We start from the raw sequence: 25,639 nt of genomic DNA on the forward strand, positions 1-25,639 counted from the left end.
GAGGAAGGTCGTAGGGCCTAGATTTGTAGAAGAAAACCCAGAAGGTGATGAAGAAGAGCCCTGAGGAACCAGGAGCACAAAGGCAGCGTGTTTCTCCGAAGGCCACAGCGTGAGCACGTGTTCCCTTTGGCGGACTCCTTTGTACCTCTCCAGGAAGTGCTTTGGAATGGAGAATTTTCTGGAGTTGTTTCCAGTTGTTGCTTGGATGAGCTGAGGCTTTTCTCCTTGTATCTTTGCAGGAAAGCAGAGCGGAGAGAACGTCTGTGGTGAGATGCTCAGGTGGAGTTGCCTTCCGTGCACCAACAGCCTGTTTGTGTCCACGTGATGCACGGTGAAGGGAAGGCTGCTGTTCTGTGAGTAAGCCTGGCAAATGGAATGATGGTTCTGGCCTTTTTGTCAAGTGTGTGAGGAGAGGTCTTTGGACAGGCTGTTCTTTTGTTGTTTTGTTGTTGTTGTTGTTGTTGTTGTTGTTGTTGTTTTTCAGGGGAAATGCTATTTCAGTTGTTAGTTACAGTGGTTGGTTGGTGCTTGTTTGAAAAATGTTGTTCATCTAGAGAAGCAGTGTCTCGCACCAGAGAAGTGAGAAATCTCCTGTACATCCTGTCTTCTCCACCAGCCTTCCATGTAGAGACATTTAGTGCCTCTAAATGCCTGTAGAAATGGTGGGGGGATAAATGGGGAAGAGCTGAGGTGCAGTTTCTGTGCGTGCTCTGTACACGGAGCAGGCGTCACCTAGTGAGAGCTAGGGGCCCTTTGCAGCGTTGTGGATTTGTTTTCCTTGCTTGTTGGAGCGTGATGCTTTTGTAGGTGCTGTGTGCATTGTAAGTAACTGTGAACTGTGCTGAGACTACAGGTGTCCTAGAGGGAGCCCCAAAGTCCTTAGTTGAGTGAGGGCCTTTTTTCTCTGTCTCTCAGTTTTTTTTTTCTTCCTCTTTTCTTTCTGTTAGTGTGACATAGCTGGCCCATGAGATAATTCACTGGGAGTTGTGCCTTCTTGCAAAGCTGTGGCAGGTGGGTGCATGCACTTCACTGCTAGTATGACAAAGCTGAAGATGCCTGAGCTGTGTGAGAGCTTTGAGAATTGAATGGAGATTCTTGACCAAGGAAGAGCCCTGTGGTCCTAGCCCCCTGTGGAGAGGCTGGGATTACTGACGGGAGAGAGGATTCTTTGAGTGATCTGAATGGTCTAAGAAGGGAGGTGACAGGTTTAGGGTTCCTTTGCAGTGCTCTGCCCAGGCTGTGACACTGCTGGGGTTTTATTTTGAGTCACTCTGAATACAAAAGGAGACAAATGGTATTTTGTGCAGCCTGAAACCCTGCAACTCTGCTGTAGGGTCTCCATGTCTGCTGACCACGCTCTTCCCTTCTCCACAGTGACCACGGCCAGCCCCTGAAGCCCCAGTCATGAAGACCCTGTACGTCATGCCCAATGGCCATCTGTCTGTGCTTCCCATGTCTGTGATGGGTGATGGAAAGAGGTTGGGAAAATTGTCATTTTTCTTTTTCAATGCTTTCTACGTTAAATGATGAAATGTTTAGTGTTCACTTTGCTACACCTCTGCCTGCAGTCATTCATGCAGCACCAATGCCCCTGTACAGTGCATTCCTTAAACCCAGAGTAGAAAATGTGTTATTTGTGGGCAAATTGTATGATGTACATTTTTTATTGCTAAATCTGTCTATGATGTACTTAAAAAATGATTATTTTTTTGATAGAATTAGCTTCAGGTTTTAATTTATTTTTCCAGTCGATCCTTTCTTTTGTGTCCTGACTTGATCCGTCTGGTAGCTGCTGTGATAGTCTTGCCATTGCCCTTTGGACTAAGGGTCTGTGTCTGCTGTGGAATTGCCTAGCAGGGATAATGGTAACCTAGTTGCAACTGGAAGACTAGACCAAAGGTGTTTTTCAGTGGCACTGTTTGTTTGTTACTGGTGGTGTTCTTGTTACAGAGGTAGACAGGGGCAGAGCAAATGAAGTGCTGAGTAGGCAAGTGAATGAATGTGAACTTCTCAGTCAAAATTCCTTCTATCAGGCTTTGGGCAGGGGGAGGATGTGTTGAAAAACCCTGGGTTGGGAAAAATACTGGGTTGAGAAAGCTGCCAGGCTGCTTCCTGGGAATGCTGCTGCTCTCTTGAAGGTTGAAGGTAAATTCCAGCTTCTCATGTCATCTAGTCATCTCAATATTTCCTTGGCTAGATTATTTTAGAATCAGGAATCTTAAATCAATTACACATTAATTTCTTTGCTGCCTGCTGTTTTTTTCTAGCTTGCATGAAAATTACAGCTCTGGGCTTTCACATGCATTTTAAGGTTTATCTGTTCAAAAATGTGGGGAAATTGTTAGTAATAATATCTAAGAAGTTGAGCTTAGATAGGCAATACCTGATGTGTCTCTTGTGACTAAGCTCCTTTTTAGTTTTTTGAGTTTAAAAATGAAGTGTGTGGGAAGTGCTGTCATTCTCAACTACTGTGTAAATGCTTTCAGTTATACAGTGTCACTTTGGCACTTAGTTTTATGTAGCACAGCAGCAATGACATTGAGGTTCTTAGGGGCTTCTGTTGGTTTTCTTTTGTTTTACTTGGACTAGTGTATGGTCAATAAGTATACAGATGCTATGTAGTATATAGAAGAGTTAGGCTGGTAAGGTTATCACGTTGAGAAAGATAATCAGAAATAAATGAAAAAAAGCTCACTGATATTGTAGGCTCACAAGAAACTCCATGAGGAGCGATCTCCAGAGAGAGATCCTTCCTCAGTGGCAGTCAGCCCTTAAATGGGGTCTAGGAGAGGTGCAGCCGGGCTCCATCCCTTGTGGTCACACAACTGAATTGCCTTCACCTGCGCTCCCAGGGCTGACTCAGTGCTCACCTGAGGTGATCAATCAGAGGTTCAAACTGTGATTCAACAGTTCCCATACGGACTAGCTATTCTGTAACAAGGTGTGCTGTCACTGAATCAAACTGTCTGACAGTCTTAACTTAGCATCTACAAGAGGCACATTCTGAAGTTTTTTTCCCTGTTATCTTGTTTGTAAGATGTTGGAGTAATTTCATCAAGTCTGTAGTCTGTGTAGTGGAGGTGAGCAAACAGTGGTGATGTGGTTGTTGAAAAGACTGATGCAGAAAAAAAAATTAATTATGTTGCCTTCATGTTTAATAGGAGAAGTTACAAGAATGTAAAGTTGAAGATGGCTGGAATGAGCTCTTTTATGTGACTCAAGCTGAATTCCATGCAAGACCTGATGACGTCTCTCTTAACATCAAACTTGGTTGCACTGTACCAGTCATGCAATAAATTGCAAGATGCTGTGCTCCATGTTCAGGAGGCAGAGAAGAAAATACCTCTGGAGACGAGCTTGGAATGGTGCTCCTGTGTCGTAAAGACACTTGGGGTATTTAATCATCTTTTGATTCTGTCATAATCTTCCGTATCCTCAAAACTGGTCACAGTCTCTCAGTTTCGTTCCACTGACAGCTATTGCTCAAATAATGTAACTCCTCCAAATGAAAGTCTACTGAAGCCAATTGTTTAATGGGGATTTTCTTCCTAAAGTTAAACCTTGTATATTTTCTAACTTCAAGTCTAAGCTAGATATAGTAGCTTCATCAAGGAGAGAACTGTTTGAAGAGTTCCTGGAACTTCACTGCTGAAAGATACATTAATGCCTCACCTGTGAAAGTGGGTTAGGTAGCAGTGTGTCCTGGAGAAGTAATGTCCTTGCCTTCACAGAAAGATGGTGGTTCCTCATCCTCTGATGAACTTTATTCTTTAGGAATACCTTGAATCAGCCCAGGACTTGGAATCTAATACAAGGAATTGGAGAGCTATCAAAAGCGGTCATCTGCTGGCGCATTCTAGCTTTATTAAAATGAAATTTGCTTCGGGAGATGTCCGTCAGTGCAAATCCAGAACGGAATGCTTTTTTCTTAGTCAGAGAACATCTAGCAGGTATCAGTTTCCCTGAGTAACCAGTTTGTGGACAGGAGAGGAGTTTCTTTGTACTAAGGTTCTTAGTAGGCTTGAAGCCCAAGCTATGTATTTGTCCAAGCTACAAGCCTTGGAGAAGACTTGGTGATATCCTGGGTCAGTTATCTTCTGTCTCTTCAGTAAGAGAACGTTGTTCTATACTTCAGCAGCTAATTCAGATTTCACAGACATTTGTGGATCAGCTTTGTCCTGATCAACTTAACAGAACCTGCAGTGAGATAATGAAGAATTGTAGGTCTGTAGTATAAAAGAGAAGCAGAAGGCCACTTTCAGTAAGAACATTCTCCTTCAGAAAAAAACGGTAGGGCCAGGTAAACCAACTGACTTCAAGGTATATCATCTGAGGCACAGCTGGCATAGTGCAAAACAATGTCTGTAGGAAACTCCTTGGTGAAGTTCTGTGTTCCATTCTTCCCGTTATGTTTTCTTTCATACTGACTTCTACTGACTTCCGTTGATTTCACTTCCATAAGTGAAGGTCAGTGCTTTGGGAACTTGAGGCTGTTGTCCTGCTTTCTTGTGCAACTCAGGTTTAAACAACTGAGGTGGTGGCAGTTGAATCACCGAGTTGCTTGGTCCGCAGTTAAATAACACTGACCCAAAGCATGCAATGGCTTTTACCAGGACTTTGTTGAAAATGAGTTTTTTCTGCCTTCTAGCTTTGATCGTCTCCTTCACTCTGTGAAACAGTATGTGAGAGAAGCTGAGGAGCTGTCTCACACCGTCCTGGAAATGAAAGGACAGCTATACATGTATGCTGGGACGTTTCTGCTCAAACTGGCCCAGAACAGTGAGGTGCAGTGGAGCGATGCGTGTCAACTGGCAGCACTGTGTTATTTGAAAAGTTTCAACGTAAGTCACTTTTCACTTTCTGCCTGTAGTTAATGCAGTTCTTGACCACTCTTGCTGTACATGTGCGGAACACCCATATTCCAAAGATTAATTAGTGTTTGTAAGGCTCTCCCCTCACTAAGTCTTACTCTTCCACATGCCTTTAAAGGATGTGGACAGGAGCTAACTGAGTATCTCCCACATTCTTGTTCACAGACAGTCAGTAGAGCTTAGTCAGTCTTAATTCTTTGCCTTATGAAATACTACTAATTTTCCATTTTGTGCAACTGCTGGTGTTCGGAACTTTACTTTCTCTTGTGTGTGCTTACAGCTATTGGCAGTAGTTAAAATTACTCACTTTGTGTCTTCTTCATTGATATGTTGCAGAGTGCCTTCAGAATGAGTGTATATTTCTAAAGTTTTCTTATGCTAGAAATAAGAATATGTTTCCTAATGTTCAAGACTAAACTAAGTGATCTGCTTTTTGTTGTAAAGAAGCTGTGACAAATCCTCTCCTTTCTTCTCCAGGTTCTTAAACCAAAGTCAAAACTAATAAAAGGGGATCCTGCTGGAGAAGACAAGCTGGAAATGTTGGCTTGTGATCGAAAAAGCCAGTCTGGTAATAAGAATTAATCGTTAAGAAAGTTCCATAGATCTCTTTTAATCTTATGAATAGTTACTTGAAGAGTTAAGTGGCTCGATTCCCAACCTTAAGTAGCAAGAGCAGCCCACTGTTGGGGTTGTCCTTCAGTGTTTTTATGTGAAATCCCATTTTTGTTTTCTAGGTCATATGTTGCTGAACTTAAGCCATGGCAAGGAAGATTTCTTGAAAGAGATTGGAATGTTTTGCCAACACAAGGGGTTTACTGACGTTGTTTGAAAGCCTCTTTGGGAGGGGGGCTTCTCAAGAGAGTTCTTTCCTTGGCGTAGATGAGACAAGCAGTGTCAGTACACGAGCACCAATGTAAGAAGAACTTAATAAATATGATAATGGTAAGAGGTGTTTCTTAAATTCAACTGAAGCACGACTGTTTCAGAGGAGCTTTTTTAACTCCTTCCTTTTGCAACGAAAGAGGTGGGGCTGTGACAGCTGTTCAGTGTATCAATGCAAGGGGGTGATGTGCACGAAGCTTCCATTGATGCTTGTTGCTGAGAGGTGGTACTGTCACGCCTGCTTCTGAAGAATTTCTCATGCACTTCCTGCTTCCACAGTGCTGTCTTCTCGTCTGCTCTGATTCATTTTCACTTCAGCTGTCTGCTTAGCCTTTTGTGTCTGAACACTAGGAAGTGTTAATAGGAAGGCACATCTTGTAATGCAAGAATGCAGTTTCCAAGCATAAAAATGAAGTAACTCTAGGATGAATTGCTGAGACTTGATGATGAAGTCTGGCTTTGAAATTGAGTGAGAGAAGATTAGAATACTGGTAGTTTTCTACTTAGTTAGTTTTCAGAAATGTTTAGATTATTAAATCTAAAATGATCTAGCAGGATACAAAACAATAACTACAGCAACAACTATGGCCTTTTTTCTTGATAGATATAGCTAAAGAGAGATACGTGTAGGTATAAAGGAAAAAAGTTTATAGTTTTACAGTCTCTCCTAAGGGGTTTGTTTCTTTATATTATTTTGTAATGTGTATTTAAAAGCAAACTAACAAAAACGAAAACAAACAACAAAAAAAAAAAAAACAGCACTCAAAGGCTTGTGCTTATTATACATGGGATAAAGATTTCCCCTGTTAGAGGAAAAGCAGTGTAAGCATATTTGCAGGAGTAAAAAACAAAACTGAATTCAAAACAGAAATTAAGCATTCAGGTTGTTTTCTTTGCTGAAAATGGTAGATCTCTTGAGCTTTACAGACTTAGAAAAACGGGAAGGATGTCTGTATAATACATCAGCTTAACCTGATACCTCAAAATGGAGAGGTTAATGTTTAAATTTTTTATGTGCTTCCTTGGAGATGTTCTCTCCATTTTTCGCCTTGACAGAAAGAGCAAATGTACCAATATGTTTGCCTTGTGCACTTCTGTGAAGTTGGTATTTCTCCTTTAAAAGTTACTTGTGTAAACAAAATAGATGGAGAAATCACTTGAAGAGTGTTACATCTGCTTTTCAAAAGGCTTAGTTCCAGCTTGTTAGACAAAGGCAAACAGGTCGGAAGAGGTTGCTAGGAAGCTCCTAGGATGGGAGAAATCTTCAGAGCTCCTTACTTCTCTTGGAATGAAACCCAGCTTTGATCAGACGCTAGCCTTCCTCCCTAGGACGTAGATACTAACTTACCACTGCTTTGTTTTTGCACAGGTGCTGTTCGAATGCACAACGGTAGTCTCCAGCACCTTGTGTGGCTTGGTTTGCAGTGGAACTCTGTGTCGGTGTTACCCCCAATGTGACAATTTTTAAAACAGCTTTTTCACTTGCCCCAAGAAACATCAAGACTTGAGACAGATGCTCCTGAATCCATTTGCCTGTTGGACCTTGAAGTCAGTACACTTTCGTACATCTTAAATGTATTTAAGTGCTATTTTCTCTTTTCTTATTTCTTTTCTTCTCCTTTTTTTTCCTTTCTTTTATTTCTTTTGGTATCTAATTTTTTGGTTGTTGTTTATTTATTTTCACAAAAACAGGTATTTCTACTCAGGATGGTATTCACTAGCAACTTAGAATTGCAAGAGAAATTTAATACTCGTAATGAAACACATCAGCCTCCTTTCTTACTGTTGCTGCTGTGCAAACAGTGCTATACTGAGAAGCAAACATCCTGGTGGGATGCTGTTCATATTCTTATGCAGAAAAAAACAACGTAAGAATTCTTCAGTTCGGAAATATTTGAAACAAGCCTTTAGACAGGTTCTGAATTGATTCCCATAGTTTGTGTAAAACTAGTTTGCTTTGTTGGGCTGTTTTGGACATGAATGTTTTGTTGCAGTAGGGGTTTGAGACCTACTGCATACAAGCTTTCTGTAAATGGGCTTAATGTTTCACGTACAGCATTTCTAAACTAGAGCTAGTTTAGAACCTACTAGCTATTTGTTTTAGTCAAACAAGTCACGTGAATAGAAGAAAAAGAGAAAATACTAACTGAGGACTGTTTCCTTTGATACTCAGACCAGAATGAGAGACAAAACTGAAGTTTCTTGCACAGCATGGATTAAGTTCTCTGCAAGCACTGCAAGCCTTCGGCCCGCCTTAATTATACACTGGGCAAGAAGCCTGCAAAATATAACAAGCTAAGATTATTTTTAAAGGTGTACAGTCCATTTTTTCTCTCCTTGTGTAAATTGAACACACAAAATAAACAAAATCAGATGAGAAGGTACTATTGAGAACTGCTGTTAACTTTGTCGGGTAAGTTAGTTTCTCTAGTCAACCTATCAGGTACACTCTCCCTCACTACCTCTTCACATTACAGTGAACTGTAGTGTTGTTTTCTGTCTTTATGTTACTTCAAATAACTCTAGAGAGAGACCTCCTGAAATTTATCACAAGTGTCAGAGAACAATTCTTGAATTTTTCAAGAAAACAACTACACCAGGAAAGAATAAGTGTTAGTAAGACTTGATTTGAATTTGTTGAGGTAGTTTCTATTTCTTTTCAACAGGGCACCAGCCTGAAAATTTTCTGTGATCAGAAGGAATACATTGGAAGAAGTGTCTACTACTGGAAGAAAATCCTGATTAGTTTGGAAACGATAAAAAGAACAAAAATATTCCTGAACCAACTGATCCTCTCTTCAAATGTTTCCATAATATGGACATTCAGGTGCAGATTGACCAATCTAAGATTGGAGTAAGGTTATATGTCTTTATACAAGCTTATGGTTGTGGTTTAACCTGGAAGATGGCTAAGCATGATGTCATCCTGCACGGAACACCCCTTTGGCCAGTTTAAGTCAGCTGTCCTAATTCTGTTCCCTCCCAGCTGCTTGGATTATTTGCTGAGAATGGCTTGGTTCTGTACAACATGCTTAGCAGGAACTATAAGCATTGGTGTGTTCTCAACATTGCTTTTCTCCTAGAACCAAAACATCGCATCATACCAGACACGCTGAAGATAACAGTTCCCAGCTGAAAATAAGACACATTTACATTGGGGTTTTTGTTTTATTTATTTATTTATTTATTGTAGTAGTAGTTGGATTTTTTTTTTTTTTTTTTTTTTTTGCATTGTGCTAACAGTGAGACTTGGTAGTATTAGAATGCATCTGATAAAGGGGGAAAAATATTTTCTGAGAACTTTTCTTAGATGTGAACCTGTATCTGCTTGGACAACACTGAACTCCCTTAGCACCAACTTTGTTGAAAAAGTATTTTCTTGTCTTAGAGGAAGATGAGTAATACCTGATTACTTCCTGGATGTTGGCATGCACTAGCTGTTCCAAGTATTCACGCATATGTTAGGTATGACTTGTCTTTGGCTTTGGTTGTAGGTCTTTCAGGTTGCAGCCTATGAAGAAGAGGCACGAATAGCATTTGCAGTGCTGGATGCAGTTGAAAGCAAAACTGATGATGCCTTCCTAGCATTTGAAGCTATCAAGAATGTGATTTCATACTGGAATCTTGCCAAGGTTGGTCCCTAACCTGCATTACCCCAAATGCTTTTTCGTTACTTGCATTCCAACTGATTCTTATTAATCCAAATGCTGTTGCTTAGCTTTGCCAAAGAAAGGCAGAGGAGATTGTGAATGGTGATGTTTTGCCAGAAGAACAAGGAGAACACAAAACCTATCTTCTTAAAAGAAAGCACTACCTAACGAAGATCATTGATGAGTTCTCCTCAGCTCTGTCAGTAGCTGACAAAGTAAGTAATTCTTGCTCAACATCTTGTTTGGAGAGATGCAGTGGTGTCGCTTACAGTTTCAAATTGAAACCATTTGCAGCCTTTGCTTTAAGGCAAGTGAAAACTTACTTGTTCCCCCAGACAAATAACTTGCCTAACTCCAGTGGGTTGATATATTCTGGGAAACTTCTCTAACAACACGAGAACATGCAATGTTTTGACTCCTGCAAATGGCAATTTTTATGTAAACAAATAGCTTTTTCCCACTATCTTCTTACTGTGGTTGATAGTTTCCAAGTAGAATTAAGGCTTGTGTGAATTGTCCACTTACATTAATTTTAACAGAGGTTGCGCTTTGCTGGGAAGGAAAAAAAAAAAAAAAAAAAAAAAAGCAAGGAACAAAACGACATTTCTGTCTTTTTGTAATGAAAGCCTTGTGAGCTGTTCTACCAGAGTTCAGAATGTAGCCTCTTGCTCTGAGGAAGGATTGCAATCATGACTTGCATTTCAATTAATTTTCTAGCTGCCAGTGTCTATTGAAACTCTAACAGAAATGCTGAATGCAGTGATGCAGGAGCTTGGAGAATTTGAAGAGAAGGAAGAGGGGGATCTTTCCTCCAGAAAGATCTCTCAAGCTGCAGGTTCAGGAGTAAAACATTCCATTCCATTTCCTAAGAAGTTATTGTTCTCACCAACTGACAGCTACAAGGTACATGAGCCATATGATTTCAGGGAAGCGTTACGTTTGAATAACAACTCAAAGTTCAGTACATTCTTTTTTTTTTTCAGTTTTCTCCTAAAACTCTCCCACAGTGGGCAGAAGATGCCCAGTCTTTACTTCAGATGCTCTGTCAGCAAGTGGAGGCTTTAAAGGTAAATAACTTTGTCACTATATTCAATGCAGAACAGTTGATTTTTTTTTTATGGTAGGTACTTGGTGATCCAAGCATTGGACAGACATTCTTTCTGGACTAGTGCACGACTCATGAAAACATCTGCTCTGAACATCTGCTGAAATTGAGTGCGAGAGTAAAACTTGTTGCCTATAAACTCTGACTGGGGACTCAGAGATGCGGAGGGAGCCTTTCTAAGGACTGTGTGAACAAGAAAGAGTCCCGCTTTCATCAGCTTGGCTATCGTCCTCTTGGTTCTGGGCTTTTTCTAGCTTTGGAGAACAGTCTCAGAGTTCTGTACAGGACGGGCAGATCTTGAATTATTCCAGCAGTTAACTCTTGATTTTTTTCGTCAGACCTTTAAACATGCTTTTAAACAGCAAGAGAGTAGGGATCATTCCTTAGGTTTTCTTCAAATACCTATGGAATACCTTTACATTCTCTTAATTGAAACACTGTCTTTAACAGAATGACATTCAGGAAATGAAATGTAATAACTCCGGTGTGAGTGTATCATCTCATTGGTGGTCTGCTAAAAGCTATGGAACAGATGCTATGTCAGATAGTTCTCAGAGAGCACAAAATCTTCATGAAGCTCCCTTAACAGGTAAGTTGTTGCTCTTCCAAACAACTGCAAAGAATTATGTTTCATGCCAGAGCCCAGATCCAGCTATGTGGGAAACACGTGGCTCCCCATTCACTGAATGTACTGCAAGTTTCAAAGCCAAACATAATACTGCACGAGGGAAATTTGGATCTGGCTTTGCTAAAAAGGAAGGTCAGTGGGACTGTAACATCTGTTCGGTGAGAAAAGAACCCACTGCCTCCTAGCATGTTGCCTTTCAGAATCCAAGCAAAACTAATACAAAAGCATCTCTTCAAAGATTTTCCTTTAAACTTGAAGAAGCGGATGCTCCAAGCATCAGAATTACTTGAGAACTGCTTTTTCTTTAGCTGTTCTGTATGCCAAAACGAAGGAAGTGATGAAAACTGTTGCTCCTGTAAGAATCCTAACTCGCAAAGTCAACCTAGTGTGCTACTATCTGTTGTTCAGGATTATTATATACATAATAAATATATAATATTTATAATATTTATAATATTTATATAATTGTCTGTTAAATTTCAAAGACTGAGAGCAGTATTCCGGTGATCTCAGGAGCATGGAACTAAAAGATGACTTCTTGAGCAGAAGTTGTTTCACTAACAGCTACCATGGTAATAGGTTGAGATTAGTTAGTAAAAAGCACAGATCTCCCATGAGTGATTTGAAACAAGTCCTCTTCAGTTGCTATTCAACGTCTTCTGTAATTTCAAACACTCAAAGTTATTCAGTAGTACGCGTTGCTGCAAACAGCTTTTTTTTTTCTCAGTCCTGCCTGAATTTTACTTCTCCGCTTCTGTAGACGACACCTCTTTGGCTCTTCTCCGTAATCCTGTATTGTTTGATGTGAGGATATAACTGACCCTTGTGACAGTATGAAGATGCAGGCTTGTTCCTGATCTGAGCCTTGAATTTCAAAGGCAATAGTATAAGACGTAATTATGCGTGGAGATTGGAGCTTGTTACATTACAGCCTATAATTTCTGCCCCGCCATTCTGTAACTTGGACTATTTTTTTTTCTGTGGGCAAGGAGAAAGTGCGTAGACTCCAAATCTGTTTCTAACTACCTGGGAATTAATTAGCTCAGTAATAAGGGCATTGTGGGGTTAATGTTGCTGTTGTTCTCGAGTAATTCAGTCTTCATGTTTTGCTCAATTTCTGTCCAAAGCTGTGACTGCGCCATCAGACGATCCACCATCTGATGATGTTATTATTGCTGATGAGCTAACAGCTACCCCAGAGCCTTTCTGGGCCTTCCAGAGGGCTTTCTGTAGTTGGCCCCAGGTTTACTTCTGTAAGCAGGCCCCCTCTCAGAGATTGGTCTTTGCTTGCTGCTTTGCTGTGCCTACCTGCCTGCTCCCTGTGCTTGCTGCATCTGATACCAGTGGTTGTGGAGCAGGCTCCCCAGGGCTGTGGGCCTGGTCCTGAGCTGCTGCAGCTTAAAGACCGTTTGTGTTTGGGTGGTCCTTCCTGGAGCACGAGGTTGGACTTGATGATCCTTGTGGATGCCGTACAACTTGGGACATTCTGTGATTCTATGATCTTGGTGTTTGCCTGGAAAATACCAGATGATTTTTTTTTTTCCCTCATTTTTTCCTGGCATTTAAAGTTGTAGTTTCACTTCTAAATGTGAGAGTGGAGTTGGATAAGGGGAGGGTAAGTTGCTTCTTTATTTTCTATTCTCCCAGGTGGGTCTGTATATTTTCTGCCCAAGTTGTGGTAGCTCTGTAACTGGGAATGTTCCTAATGGTCATAAGAAGAGTTTGCTGCCAGCACAAAATTTGGTCACAGGACTGCCTGCTGGATTAAATTCTGTAGATTGATTATATGCTATTTGAGATGGCGTGTTCTGTTTATTTTTTCCAAGACAATCAGGTTTTGAGGTCACTGAGATGCATTGATTAATCAGTCACTTGCAGTTTGTTTGAGCTCATCCCACACAGAATTGTTAAATAAAACCTTACAATCACTTTGAAATTGTAGCTCTGCGCTACTCTATGCCACTGGTGTGAATGTCTGTGCTACAGATGGCATCCTTCCTCATCCTCATCCTCCCACTGTGCTCCTCATTGGCAAAAGCTGTCTACTTCACACAATGGTTTCTACCTGAGCAGAGATTTGGTCACTTTCCAGTTTCTCTGTGGCACCCCCCTATGCTGTTAGTTCTTTTTTTTTCTGTATTGGTGTCCTGTCTTGTCTTCAGTTTGCCCCAGGATGCCAGGTCAGTTGAAAAAAATTTTCAGATTATATCCATCCTGATTTTTTTAATGTATTATCTTTTTTCTTTATGAGGAACACCCTAGAGTCTTCAGAAGAAATCACCATTTCAGGTGTGCGTATTGTTTATCTGTGTAACCAACTAGTCCTCTCAAGGCTCTTGTTCTCTAATGTGTTCGGTTCAGGATCAGTCCATGTTCTTTGTCCTCCCTGCTTTGCTGTTCTCTATGGATTTACCTGAGGTTTTTCTTCAGCCTGCTTTGCTTTCAGTGCTGACAGTCATGAGGAACTCTATGTTGTATGCTGCTGTGTTCATTTTCCTCAGCACATTCCTTCTTGATGTATAGCAGGTACTGGTGATAGCAGAGCCCCTGTTCTGTGTGAGTGACTTGTGCCAATCCAATGTTTATTGAGCTCTGATCTGCAAGATTAAACATAGCTTCAGGCTACCTGTGTGGAATTGTGGTTTGCGCTGCTTTGAATTTAGTCCTGCTGGCCAGAGATGGACAAGGCAGGGATGCTGGGATACTGAGGAAAGTGTTGGCGCTTGATATTCTCGCTGGATTTTATTTTTTAAGCAAGCATTGGGAACCACTGAAGTTTAGCAAAGGAGCCTTAGTGGTGTGGTTGTATCAGGTGTACCTGATTTCATGATGATATGTGGTCTTTTAGAAGAGTTTAGGCTCTGACCCCTCAAAGCAGTGAATGGAATGAGTTCCGGGTGATCACAGATCACAGAATCACAGAATGACCTGGGTTGGAGGGGACCTCAAGGATCATGTAGTTCCAACCCCCCTGCCTAGCAGGGCCACCAAACATACACCTTTACTAGATCAGGTTGCCCAGAGCCTCGTCCAACCTGGTCTTGAACACCTCCAAGGACGGGGCATCCACAACATCCCTGGGCAGCCTGTTCCAGGATCTAACCACCCTCCTAGTAAAAAACTTCCCCCTAACATCCAACCTAAATCTTCCCTCTTTTAACTTAAAACCATTTCCCCGTGTCCTGCTATTATCAGCCCTTATGAAGAGTTTACTCCCCTCCTGGGAGTAAGTTCCCTTCAGATATTGAAAGGCTGCAATGAGGTCGCCCCGCAACCTTCTCTTCTCCAGGCTGAACAAACCCAACTCCCTCAGCCTGTCCTCATAGGGGAGGTGCTCCAGCCCCCTGATCATCTTCGTGGCCCTCCTCTGGACCCTTTCCAAAATCTCCATGTCTTTTTTGTACTGAGGGCTCCACACCTGAACACAGTACTCCAGATGGGGCCTCACAAGAGCAGAGTAGAGAGGGACAATCACCTCCCTATCCCTGCTGACCACCCCTCTCCTGATGGAGCCCAGGATCCCATTTGCTTTCCGGGCTGCCAGAGCGCACTGCTGGCTCATGTTAAGTTTCTCATCTATCAGGACCCCTAGGTCTTTCTCTGCCGAGCTGCTCTCAAGGACAACTCCCCCCAGCCTGTACAGGTGCCTGGGGTTCTTCCGGCCCAAGTGCAAAACCTTGCACTTTGCCTTATTGAACCTCATTAGGTTCACCCGAGCCCAGCTTTCCAGCCTGTCAAGGTCCCTCTGAATGGCCTCCATTCCCTCCACCGTATCGACTGCACCACTCAGCTTGGTGTCATCAGCAAACTTGCTGAGGGTGCACTCCATTCCCTCATCGATGTCATTAATAAAGATGTTAAAGAGCACCGGTCCCAAGACAGACCCTTGAGGGACACCGCTCGTTACCGGCCTCCACCTGGACATAGAGCCATTGACCACCACCCTCTGTCTGCGGCCTTTCAACCAATTGCTTATCCATCTAGTTGTCCACCCGTCAAATCCACTTCCCTCCAGTTTGGAGATGAGGATGTGATGGGGGACCATGTCAAAGGCCTTGCTCAGGTCCAGGTAAATGACATCAGTTGCCTTCCCTTCGTCCACCAATGCCGTCACTCCATCATAGAAGGCCACAAGATTAGTTAAGCATGACCTTCCCCTGGTGAAGCCATGCTGGCTATCTAGGATCACGTGCTCGTTCTTTATGTGATCAAGCATATTGTCCAGGAGGATCTGTTCCATAATCTTCCCAGGCACGGAGGTGAGACTCACCGGCCTGTAGTTACCCGGGTCCTCCCTGCTCCCCTTCTTGTAAATGGGAGTGACGTGACCCTTCCTCCAATCGTCCGGGACCTCACCTGACAGCCACGACTTCTCAAATATGATGGAGAGCGGCTCAGCAACCACCTCAGCCAGCTCCTTCAGGACCCTGGGATGCACGCCATCTGGCCCCATAGACTTATACTCATTCAGTCTAAGGAGGCACTCTCGGACTTGCTCAACCCTTACAGTGGGGAGGGATTTACCTCCTTGGTCCCCACATAGAGGTATGGGGGTGCAAGACTTAGGGACATGAAAAAGACTAGAATCCTGGCCACCAGTGAAGACCGAGGTGATACCAAGGCTAATACAATAACGTTCCAATGAAGCTGTCACAGAAGAGTTACCTATCTTTACCAGCCTGGCTGGTGTGTGATGTATGTTACTGAGACGCTCCTTCCTCTGTGTTTTATGAAGTAGATGCCGTTACATAAGGGCATTAAGGCATTGGATCTTAGCTTCAAGGCACAGTGAAGGCAGTTGGAAGGCAGGAAGGTGACAAGTTGGAATCATATTGTGAGCCCAAATTCAGCAAGCCGTTACTGCTAAACAGGGGCCTCAGGCATACGTTTTAAGTTGTTCTGATTCCTATAAGACTTAAACATCTGTTATAGGTTTGCAGTGTAGATGCCTAGGAGCCATGTTTTTCCTAGGGAGAACAGTGTGCTTGCGTATCTTGTGTGCTCTTCAGCAAGGACATGGTAAAAACCAGTCCTGGATGTTTGGTGAGGGAGCAGAGTGAGAGAGGTGAGCCCAGTTAGTGATGGGAGTCCTGATCCAACGGGTTTCTGTGCCTCTCTCTAGAGCAAAGACATTTGGAAATTTTCAGATTAGCTTTGGATAAGCCTCTGAGCTTCTGGATGCTTTTCATGACCAGTTCAGACCTCTCAAAAGCTTGAGGTTTGTCCTTTACTAATTTTCAAGGAATTGCATGGAAAAAAAAATGCATATTCCTTATTTTAAAAATAGAAGCAATAATGAATAAGCTAGTAGTGTCACTGTCATGGAGGAACACAAAGTAGTAGCCAAGCAATAGGAGAAATAAGGAAGAATGTCCTTTGGTTTTTTTCTCTAGGATCTCCAAGAACTGTTGATAAATGTGAAAATATGTAATGTGCACATAAAAAAAGATAGTTCCAACAGTTGGAAAAAAATAATGTGAGGTACCCAAGTTTTACCCCTGGTCAAAAAGCTTTGGAACTCTCCCAGAGTAGAGAACAATTTCCCTGATTTTTCATTTTGCTGAGCAGTTGAAAGCATCCAAGAGGACTTGCTAGCATCTGGATGAAGAGAGAGTGTTGAGAGGAAGAGGAAACCAAGTTGTTAAGATCTGTGAAGAAGGAAGGAATTAATTATTGTTTGAATTGGTAGATGCATAGAATTATAGAATCACAAGGTTGGAAATGACCTACAAGATCATCTAGTCCAACCATCCTCCCATCACCATTGTCACCACAAGCACTAAATCTCATCTTGTAGCTCCTCATCCAGATGCCCCTTGAACACTGCCAGGGACAGCAACTCCACCACCTCCCTGGGCAGCCATTCCAGTGCCTGACCACTCTGAGAAAAACCTCAGAGAGGTCTAACCTAAACCTCCTCCAGTACAACTTGTGGCCGTTCTTGGGTCCTGTTTGTCACCTGGGAGAAGAGGCCAAACCCCTCCTCATCATCACAACCTCCCTTCAGGAAATTGTAGAGTGCAGTAAGGTCTCCTCTGAGCCGCCTCTTCTCCGGACTAAACAATCCCAGCTCCCTGAGCCGCTCCACATAAGATTTGTGCTCCAGACCCCTCATCAGTTCTGTTGCCCTTCTTTGGACATTGAGGCCTCAGTGTCTTTTTTGTAGTGAAGGGCCCAAAACTGGACACAGTACTTGAGATGCAGCCTCACCAGAGCTGAGTACAGGGGGATGATTCCCTCCCCGCTGCTGGCCACACTATTTCTAATGCAGGCCAGGATGCTGTTGGCCCTCTTGGCCACCTGGGCACACTGTTGGCTCCTGTTCAGCCGGACATCAACCAGTACTCCCAGGTCCCTTCCTCTTCACAGTCATCCAGCTGCTCAGCCCCAAGCCTATAGCACTGCATGGGGTTGTTGTGGCCAAAGTGCAGGACCTGGCACTTGGCCTTGTTGAACCTCAGCCCAGCGATCCAGCTTATCTAGATCCCTGTGAAGTGCCTCTCTGCCTTCAGGCAGGTCAGCACCACCTCCCAACTTGGAGTCATCTGCAAACATACTGAGAGTACACTCAATCCCTTCATCTAGGTCATCAGTAAAGATATCAAACAAGATGGGCCCCAGTACCGCCCCCTGGAGTTGCCAGCTGGATTTAGCTCCATTAACCACTACCCTTTGGGTGCAGCCCTCTAGCAGTTCCTTAGCCAAAGAAGGCTATACCTGTCCAGGCCATGGGCAGCCAGTTTCCCCAGGAGAATACTGTGGGAGACCATGGAAAAGGCTTTGCTGAAGTCTAGGCAGACTACATCAATAAATAGCCTTTCCCTCATCTACCAGGCTGGTCACCCAGTCATAGAAGGAGATGAGGTTTGACAAGGACGACCTGCCTTTCATGAACCTGTGCTGGTTGGGCCTGATCCCCTGGATGCCACGCACATACCATGAGATCTCACCCAAGATGATTTGCTCCATAACTTTCCCGTGACTGGGGACTGGCTTGTAGTTCCCCAGATCCTCCTTACAGCCCTTCTTGTAGATGGGAATCACAAGAAGTACTGGTACCTGTCCAGTTAACCAGGTGCACTGGTAGATAGTGGAGAGTGGCTCAGCAATCACCCTCACCAGCTCCCTCAGCGCCCTAGGATGGAGCCCATCCGGTCCCATGGGCTTGTGACAGTCCAGATGGAGGAGGAGCTCTCTGACTGTCTCCACCTGAATCACCAGGGGTGTATTCTGCGTAGCATCCCAGACTTCGGGATCGGGGCACAAAGTGCCCTGATGATAACTGATCTGCCTTTTAAAGGCAGGTGTAAAGAAGGCGTTGAGGACCTCAGACTTCTGCTTATCCTCAGTGCTCACATTCCCCGCTGCATCAAGTAAAGGATGGAAATTCTCCTTGGTCCTTCTCTTACCATTGATATATTTATAAGAGGATTTCTTACTCTCTTACTGTGGTGGCCAGTCTGAGTTCAAGTTGGACTTTTGCCGTCCTAACTTCCTCCCTGCATACCTTAGCAACTTCCTTGCAATCTCCCCAAGTAGCCTGTCCCTTCAACTTTGTCACCTTACTGCCCTTCTTGTCTCCCTAGAGCCCATCTGACAGAAAAACATTATTTGAAGACTCATTTCAACAGGTATTGTACTAAAACATATTAGTAGTGGGCATGAGAAGTTGAATTGAAGAAATCTGTTACCTGTATGTCATTCTTAATGCCCTGACACCTTAATAATGTTATTTGAACAGAGACTAACAAAAACTAACAGTTAGCATACAGCCATGCTTGTTTATCTAAAGATCATGCAAAAATGTGAAATTCTGTCTCCAAGTGTCACTGTGTCCATGAAATAAATATAAATATAAATATATATATATATATGTTTGGGGGTTTTTTTGCACAAAGACGAGAACTGTGTTGGAAACTTCAAAAAAAAATTCCGTAGAAATAATTTTAAACAGCATTTAGTTTTAAAGCATTGTAGTTCGGTACTAATTTTGTAAGAGCAAGCTTCCAGGGTTGTTATGCACCAGTTGTTCTAATAACAAGTGGTGTTTTTTTTTTTTTTTCCTGACACTTAAAAGCAGGAACTGGGGACTGAGGAATAGAAGGGATAAATAGTCAGTTAAAACTTCTACTGCTATAATGATAAATAATAATTCTTTAAAAATCTGAAAACTTAGGCTGGTTTAAGTGTCTAGAGAGGTAAAACGTATTTCACTCAAGAATGATGAAGCGTTTTTTAAAAAGCTTAGGAGATGAATGCATTTTTAAAAAGCAGAAATGTGAAAGACGAAAAGTAGTGCATCTCTGGTGATTAATCTTGGGATTGTTATTGTAAGCAAGGAAGAAAGGGTGAAAGAGCTTTTGAGATATTTACAAGTTGAAATAGGACTTTTGGATCAGTTTTGAAAAGGTAGCATGTTCTGAGCTGGGTAATGTGCTGCTAGAAGGTGCAGTAAGTGAACATTTCATTAGGAAACTTCAGTAGTTGGCATTTGAGTAAAGATGCCATGAAATTGAGACCTGAAAGGGAAAAAAAGATCGAAGGCTTGATTCTTGAGATTAAAGAATCTCAAGTAGGTGTGTATTTTTTTCTTTATCCTTGTTATCCTGTGACTTACTGGATTTTAGAAATCAAGCAAATACAACAGTGAGAGAAAGCTACAGGAAAGAAATTTACACTAATTGGTCTTTAATCGAGGGGCAAAGAACTTGTGAATAAATTCTAATAAGTACCATCTGTAACAAAATTTACCTTAAGAACAATGTCACTCCATTAACGTTCTGTGGAGAGTCTAAGAGTGAAAGAGCAGTATAACCTTTTGTAAACATAGTCACCTCTTTGCATTTGTCTGTGTAGTAAAGGTGAGCTGGACACTTGCTCAGCACTATCATTTGCACATTTCAAAACAGTGTTTTGGTTTTTTTTAAATAACATCTGATAACCTGAAGGTCTTTTGGTGCAGAAGTGTGTTGTTTTTATTCTCTGTATAGTTCTTTTGATGCATGTGTTACTATAATGGATCAAAAGAGAGCACAGAGCCTTCTGAATACCAGTACTAAGCTGCTTGTCAATGGCATGGAAGAGAACTTGTAGACATTACAGATTACTTTTTCCTCCTCCTCACCTTTACTTCAAAGTGTGCAGCATTGCCAGACAGCATTCAGGTGATAGTTTGTGTGAGCTTTTCAAGTACAAAAAGTTTGAGTAGGTTTCCAAGTAGGACCAGCAGTCCTACCAGGAGAAGCTTACATAGGAAGTAGGGAAATAAAAAACTCAGAACTTGTCAAAAACAACTTTTGCATTTCACTCTAAGTGTTAGTTTCAAATTTATCCACTCTGCTGGCTACCTATGCTTTTATTAATTTACACTTAGTATTTTGAGGGGGTTTCTTTTTGGCTAGTTTGGCTGTTTGAATTTTTTTTTTTAATTTCTAGCTCATTGCCTCAGAAAAAAAAGCAATGAGGAAACTTAGGGCTGTAGCAAGAACTTTTCTGAAAGCTGTCTCTAGAGAAAATACAAACTACATGTCAATTACAGCATCTGTACTGATACAGAAGTCTTCTAATCTGGAGTCCATGAAAGGCTTTGCCCCTTTTGAGTAAACACGGAAGTACCTGAGCATTTCAGAGAAGAACCTTCAGACCTCTAAGCAGTGTGCACTGAGCTCTAAATGCAGAGGTCAGTAGCTGGACCTGCTTACCAGCACTGCTGAAGGAAATCACTGTAAATGTGCGGTAAAAAAATCACACCTGGCAGGGAGGATACCTTTTTATTAATCACCAAAAAAGCAAATGATGCAAATTCCCAGGAAGCTTTGCAATAATGTTGAATCACTTTCTGGTCCCACTTTTTGAGAAAATCTGCAGAATTACTTTGTTTGGAAAGACCTTGAGAGTTCATCTAGTGAGGCCCCTCTGCTCAAGCTGAGTCAGTTAGAGCAGGTGTCTCATTTGAAAGGAAGAAGTAACTTTATTTTGCCATCCATCAGCTCTCCTGAGGTTTTGTATTGTATTTTGGAGAGATCAAATTGAGAAGCACTGTTGCATCACAGCACTAAATACATCACGGTGATGTTTTCAGTAATGATGTTTCTATGTTTATAGTTAAGGGCATTTGCATTTTATGTTGGGGAAATGTTCATCAAGTGGTGGTTTCACAGCAGCTGTCAACAGAACACCACCACACCATGCTGTTACTGCCCCTCAAAGGAAGACGGGGAGAGAAAATGTGGTTGGAAAATAAATGAACGAAATGCTCATAGGTTGAGATAAGGACAATTTAAAGGAAAAGGAGGAAAAAGAAAAACACCAAACAAAGGCCATACAAGGAGAGAAAACAATTATCCTCTGCTCATCATAGAATGGCCTGGGTTGGAAGGGACCTCAAAGTCCACCTGGTTCCAGCTCCACTGCTGCCAGCAGGGTTGCCAGCCACTAGATCAGCTTGCCCAGGGTGCCATCCAGCCTGGCCTTGGAGACCCCCAGGGATGGGAAATCCACAGCTTCTCTCAGTAGTAAGCAGTGTTTGGCCACCCCTTGGAAAGCAAGGCCTCAGTACATGTTGTGGCCCTTCCCCAGCTCCTCATGCTGTGTGTGGCATCGTATGGTATGCGATATCCCTTCAATCAGTTTAGATCAGTGCCCTGCTGATGTCCTTCCCCCTCCTCTTGCCCACGCCCAGCCTGCTGGCTCAGGGGCTGCAGAGTTGATGCTGTGCCAGCACTCTTGGCAGGAGCCAAAACATGGCTGTGATACCAGTGCTGCTCTGGCAGCAAGTGCAAAGCACAGCGCCGTGTGGCTGCCGTGGGAACAGCAACCTTGTCCCTGCCTGCCCCAGTACAGCACCCCTGCATATGTGCATCACTGCTATAGAGAAGCACATACCAACATAGAAATTGCAATGTTGCACCTGTTATTCTGGCTATTAAACCATATAGAGAGAACAGAAATCTGAGCAGTGTTTGTTGAATGAAGGTTCTTCTTATTTTGAAGTTTCTAATGAGAAAATTCCTCTTTCTCAGGAACGTATTATTTTGTTAACTTAGGAGCTTGGAATATTTTGATTTACAAGATAGTCCCATAAATATACTGGAGTTGAAGATAATTCATTAAGCATTCTGAGTCTTTTCCTTCTTATCTGCTATTACTTCACAAGGCAGCAGGTAATGAAACATACAACAATGTCATTACTTGAAAGGTTTTTGTATTCTATAGGCATTCCACTTAGAGGCGGTGGGTAATTTGTCAGCCCAGTGACAGATGAATTTAAGGATACAACTGTACCTAGTGCACAGTTTGCTTATGCACATCAGTGAGGTGTAGTCTGTAAATCTTACAAAACCACAGTTATTGTGTAACGTTTCCTTAACTTGATTCGTGAGCTCTAAACAGATAAGAAAAGTCCTTATATTCTTCGTACCCATCTCTTCTACTGCGTGCACAGTCTGGACCTGGTTATTTATAATTACATTTTCATCCTTGCAGAGAGAATGATATTGAAGAATGTGGCTTGGAAATGTTTTTCTCAGTTGCTAAAGAAATTCTAGGTGAAATCCAAAGCCATGATTTGAAGCCAAATGGTAGCAACATTCTTGTGACGGAAGAAAACAAAGAAGAATATATTAAGTAAGATTAAATGAAGATTTTAAAATACTCTTATCTGTCCCATTTCTTTTAGCTCAATCAAGAAAATACTGTCACACTATGTAATCTGAAGCATTATTGAAATTCTGCCTATGAATAAGTACTGATGGCAAAATGTGGCAAAATGTGGCAATTGTTCAGATTCCACATTTGAAAAGAAAATATTGATGGAAACATTTAAAATAGATATATATTACATTTCCAAAAAGTAATACATATATTACTTTTCCCAAAAGATTCAGTTTAGTAGAAGCTCCACTTGTTGTGTTTTTTTCCCAGAGATAATTAAGTTTAGCAGAACATCGTGACAACAAATGTGAACGTCAGGTACTTCACCGTACCATTGCACACATTTATTATTCACATTTTGGCTTTGTAGACTGCTGATATTCTATCCAGCCATTTATGGTGTTGCTTGTTTTTAACCAAAGAACAGTTTTGGATGCTTTTGTGGTAAACTTGAGTTTTTAAAAATGCATAGTTTTGATACTAGTTTCCATGTGAACTGCCCTGATAGAGCTGTTATGTCTAGGCATTTGTAACAAGGCAGCATTACGAACAATGTAATGTGTTGTACTGTTGTAAATGAGGAATTATGATATAGCAGTAGCAGATCGTTTTAAAGCAAGGACAGGAGCCTATGAGTGATTACAGAAGAAAAACATGAGCGATGAGGTGCTTTGTCTCAAAATATCCCCTTCTTGTCTTGTAATATCCCCAGCGAGCAGCAGTATATAAGCTCTGCTTTAAGGTGTGAACTTCAACATCATCTTACATAGAGGATTTGCTCAGAACAAAAAGAAACAAATAAGAAACCACTACACACGTGGCAGGCATGAGGTAAATTGAATGAGTAGAATTTTCCTCTTATGATATGTTCTATGAAGGCTTTTTTGTGGGAAAGGTTTGAGGGATGAGGGAGTAGGAATTGCTTTCATCATGAGTCGTCCAAAAACATTTCACAGAAATTGTAATGTTTGCAGAAGGAACATATTGGCATTTTGCAGTTGTGCAAGATATTAATTGGGATGAAGAGTAAGGAGTATCTGCAGAAGACCATTCTCCTCTAGTTTTGAGGAGCCCAGGCAGAGCTCAGATTGCAGCCTAAGTAATATTCTTTTGCCATAATAGGTCCTGTGTTACGCTTCCCAGAGTTTCATCTCTTCTTTAGATTCCAGTTCTCCTGACAGCTTAGGCTTGAATTCAGCATATCTGCTTCTCCCTGGGTTCAGGTTCTTTGGGTCTTCTGCCTGCTTTTCACCTTTTTGCAGAGCAAGGTTTCATGATTAACTGTCTTTTCCTACAAAGGACTCACTCAGATGGCCTTGAAAGCTCTGAAGATGCTGCTTCAAATAAAAACAAGACTGTTAATGGCAGTGATTCCCCACTACTCACCAATGGAAGCTGCAAACCTTCTCGACCTCGCAGGCCTTTCTGACCACCTCCACCCACACCCCGCAGACCCACATCAGTAGCTGGTGCGTATTCTAGGGCCAGACATCCACTTCAAAGCTGTGGATTCTCTGTACAGTCTTAAAATGAACGTAACGTTTTCCGATGCGTGTTTTTAACTACAGTTTTTTTCAGGGTAAATTCTTGGATATATAACTTCTATTTTAACAGCTTGCATTCAATATTGTTGTTCCTCTTATAAGTAATTTCTGTTTCCACGACAGGTAAGTGATGATTGCAGCGATACTGCTAAATATGTTGGAGCTGGTGCCAAAAGAACATGAGTGAGTGCTACTGTTGCATTCAGTTAACTTTAATGAGACCCGTGAACAAATCTGCTGAAGGACTTACAGAACTGCCTCAAGTAGATAATACTGGAGCTTGAAAGACTAGTGATTTGTTTCTACAGTCCTGGTTAAATTATTTGAAACAGCAGCACTTCAAACACTGATTGCGTGAAAATAAATATGTTTTTTAGTCCATCTTATAATTCAGAATCTACAAAGCTTTAAGACAGTGATAGGTGTTGCATACACTACCATGTGTTTTGGTGATCTTATTGTCACAATTGATAAATACTGAGGCTGGACGGAAAACTAGGCTGCAGTAATTATTTTAAAAGATAAAGGCAGTGTAGTTTAGTAATAAGACTTGTGTATAGTTCTTAATACTGCCTACCAAATGGCCTGCATGGGAAAAAAAATCTGAAAGCGTTTAAAGAATGCATGTATTCTCCCTTCCACAGCCTTAATTTTTCCCCGTTGTGTCAAATATCTTCTTGAAAATGTTATGCATGCTGCCTCTTAAATTGTTGCAAATATTAAATGGGAAATCCATCAATGCAAGCAAGTAGCTTTTTCTTTATAATCATGTAATGTTTAGAAAATGCAGACAAGTTGCTTTGGTGAATAACTTTTCTTTGTCATATCAAAGCTGTGCAGCTGATAGCTGATAGTTCTTGGGTTGAAGCATTTTTACAGAGTGCAGCTAAAGTTGCCTTTTGTGTGTGTCTGTGTGTGTGTGTGAAATAGAAAATGTGGCTATATGTGCGCACTACTTCAAACCACCACCTTTTGCACGTCAACTTTTGTGACTTACAAATTCTGAAATAGGTTACCAATAAGGAGAGAAATACCAATTAAAGATTTATTTTTTTTCTTCTGACATGTCTGGCATCGTAGGAAGTGTAAATGGTTCTCCATCCACGTCCACAGAGAATGATGGGGCCAGTGCAGGTTCACTGGCAGGTGCAGCTGCAAATACATCTTCAGAACCGAGCCCTGAGGGGGGAACAGCAGCAACAACAGCTCCTGCAACTGCTGCACTCACCACACCTCCAGTATCAAGACAAGTGCAGCCAGTAAGTCCTCCAACTCAGGCACTAATTGCAGACTGTCAAGGTCCTCTT

At 41.9% G+C, this 25,639-nt stretch overlaps 1 protein-coding gene across 15 annotated transcripts in view; it reads left to right on the forward strand.

Moving 5' to 3' along the window:
* LOC149911880 (RANBP2-like and GRIP domain-containing protein 8) overlaps window positions 1-25,639 on the forward strand; it is a 50,546-nt gene that overhangs the window by 21,419 nt on the left and 3,488 nt on the right. For 7 of the 15 annotated variants that reach the window (XM_090133170.1, XM_090133161.1, XM_090133160.1 and 4 more), the window contains 14 exons: window positions 240-353; window positions 1,375-1,478; window positions 3,162-3,393; window positions 4,649-4,841; window positions 5,349-5,439; window positions 5,606-5,813; window positions 7,123-7,301; window positions 8,420-8,607; window positions 9,248-9,385; window positions 9,472-9,618; window positions 10,121-10,306; window positions 10,387-10,470; window positions 10,959-11,097; window positions 25,413-25,591. In XM_090133170.1, the coding sequence (XP_089989296.1) occupies window positions 8,569-8,607; window positions 9,248-9,385; window positions 9,472-9,618; window positions 10,121-10,306; window positions 10,387-10,470; window positions 10,959-11,097; window positions 25,413-25,591 (912 nt within the window). In that variant the 5' untranslated portion in view covers window positions 240-353; window positions 1,375-1,478; window positions 3,162-3,393; ... (3 more) ...; window positions 7,123-7,301; window positions 8,420-8,568. Of the gene's footprint in view, window positions 1-239; window positions 354-947; window positions 1,012-1,374; window positions 1,479-3,161; window positions 3,951-4,648; window positions 4,842-5,348; window positions 5,440-5,605; window positions 5,814-7,122; window positions 7,329-7,445; window positions 7,622-8,419; window positions 8,608-9,247; window positions 9,386-9,471; window positions 9,619-10,120; window positions 10,307-10,386; window positions 10,471-10,958; window positions 11,098-25,412; window positions 25,592-25,639 lie in introns of all 15 variants that reach the window. The other 8 variants (XM_090133169.1, XM_090133164.1, XM_090133163.1 and 5 more) reach the window with 8 other exon arrangements.

Source organism: Phasianus colchicus, unplaced genomic scaffold (genome assembly GCF_987193195.1).
Source record: "Phasianus colchicus unplaced genomic scaffold, bPhaCol1.hap1.1 HAP1_SCAFFOLD_53, whole genome shotgun sequence".
Classification (NCBI taxonomy): Eukaryota; Metazoa; Chordata; class Aves; order Galliformes; family Phasianidae; genus Phasianus; species Phasianus colchicus.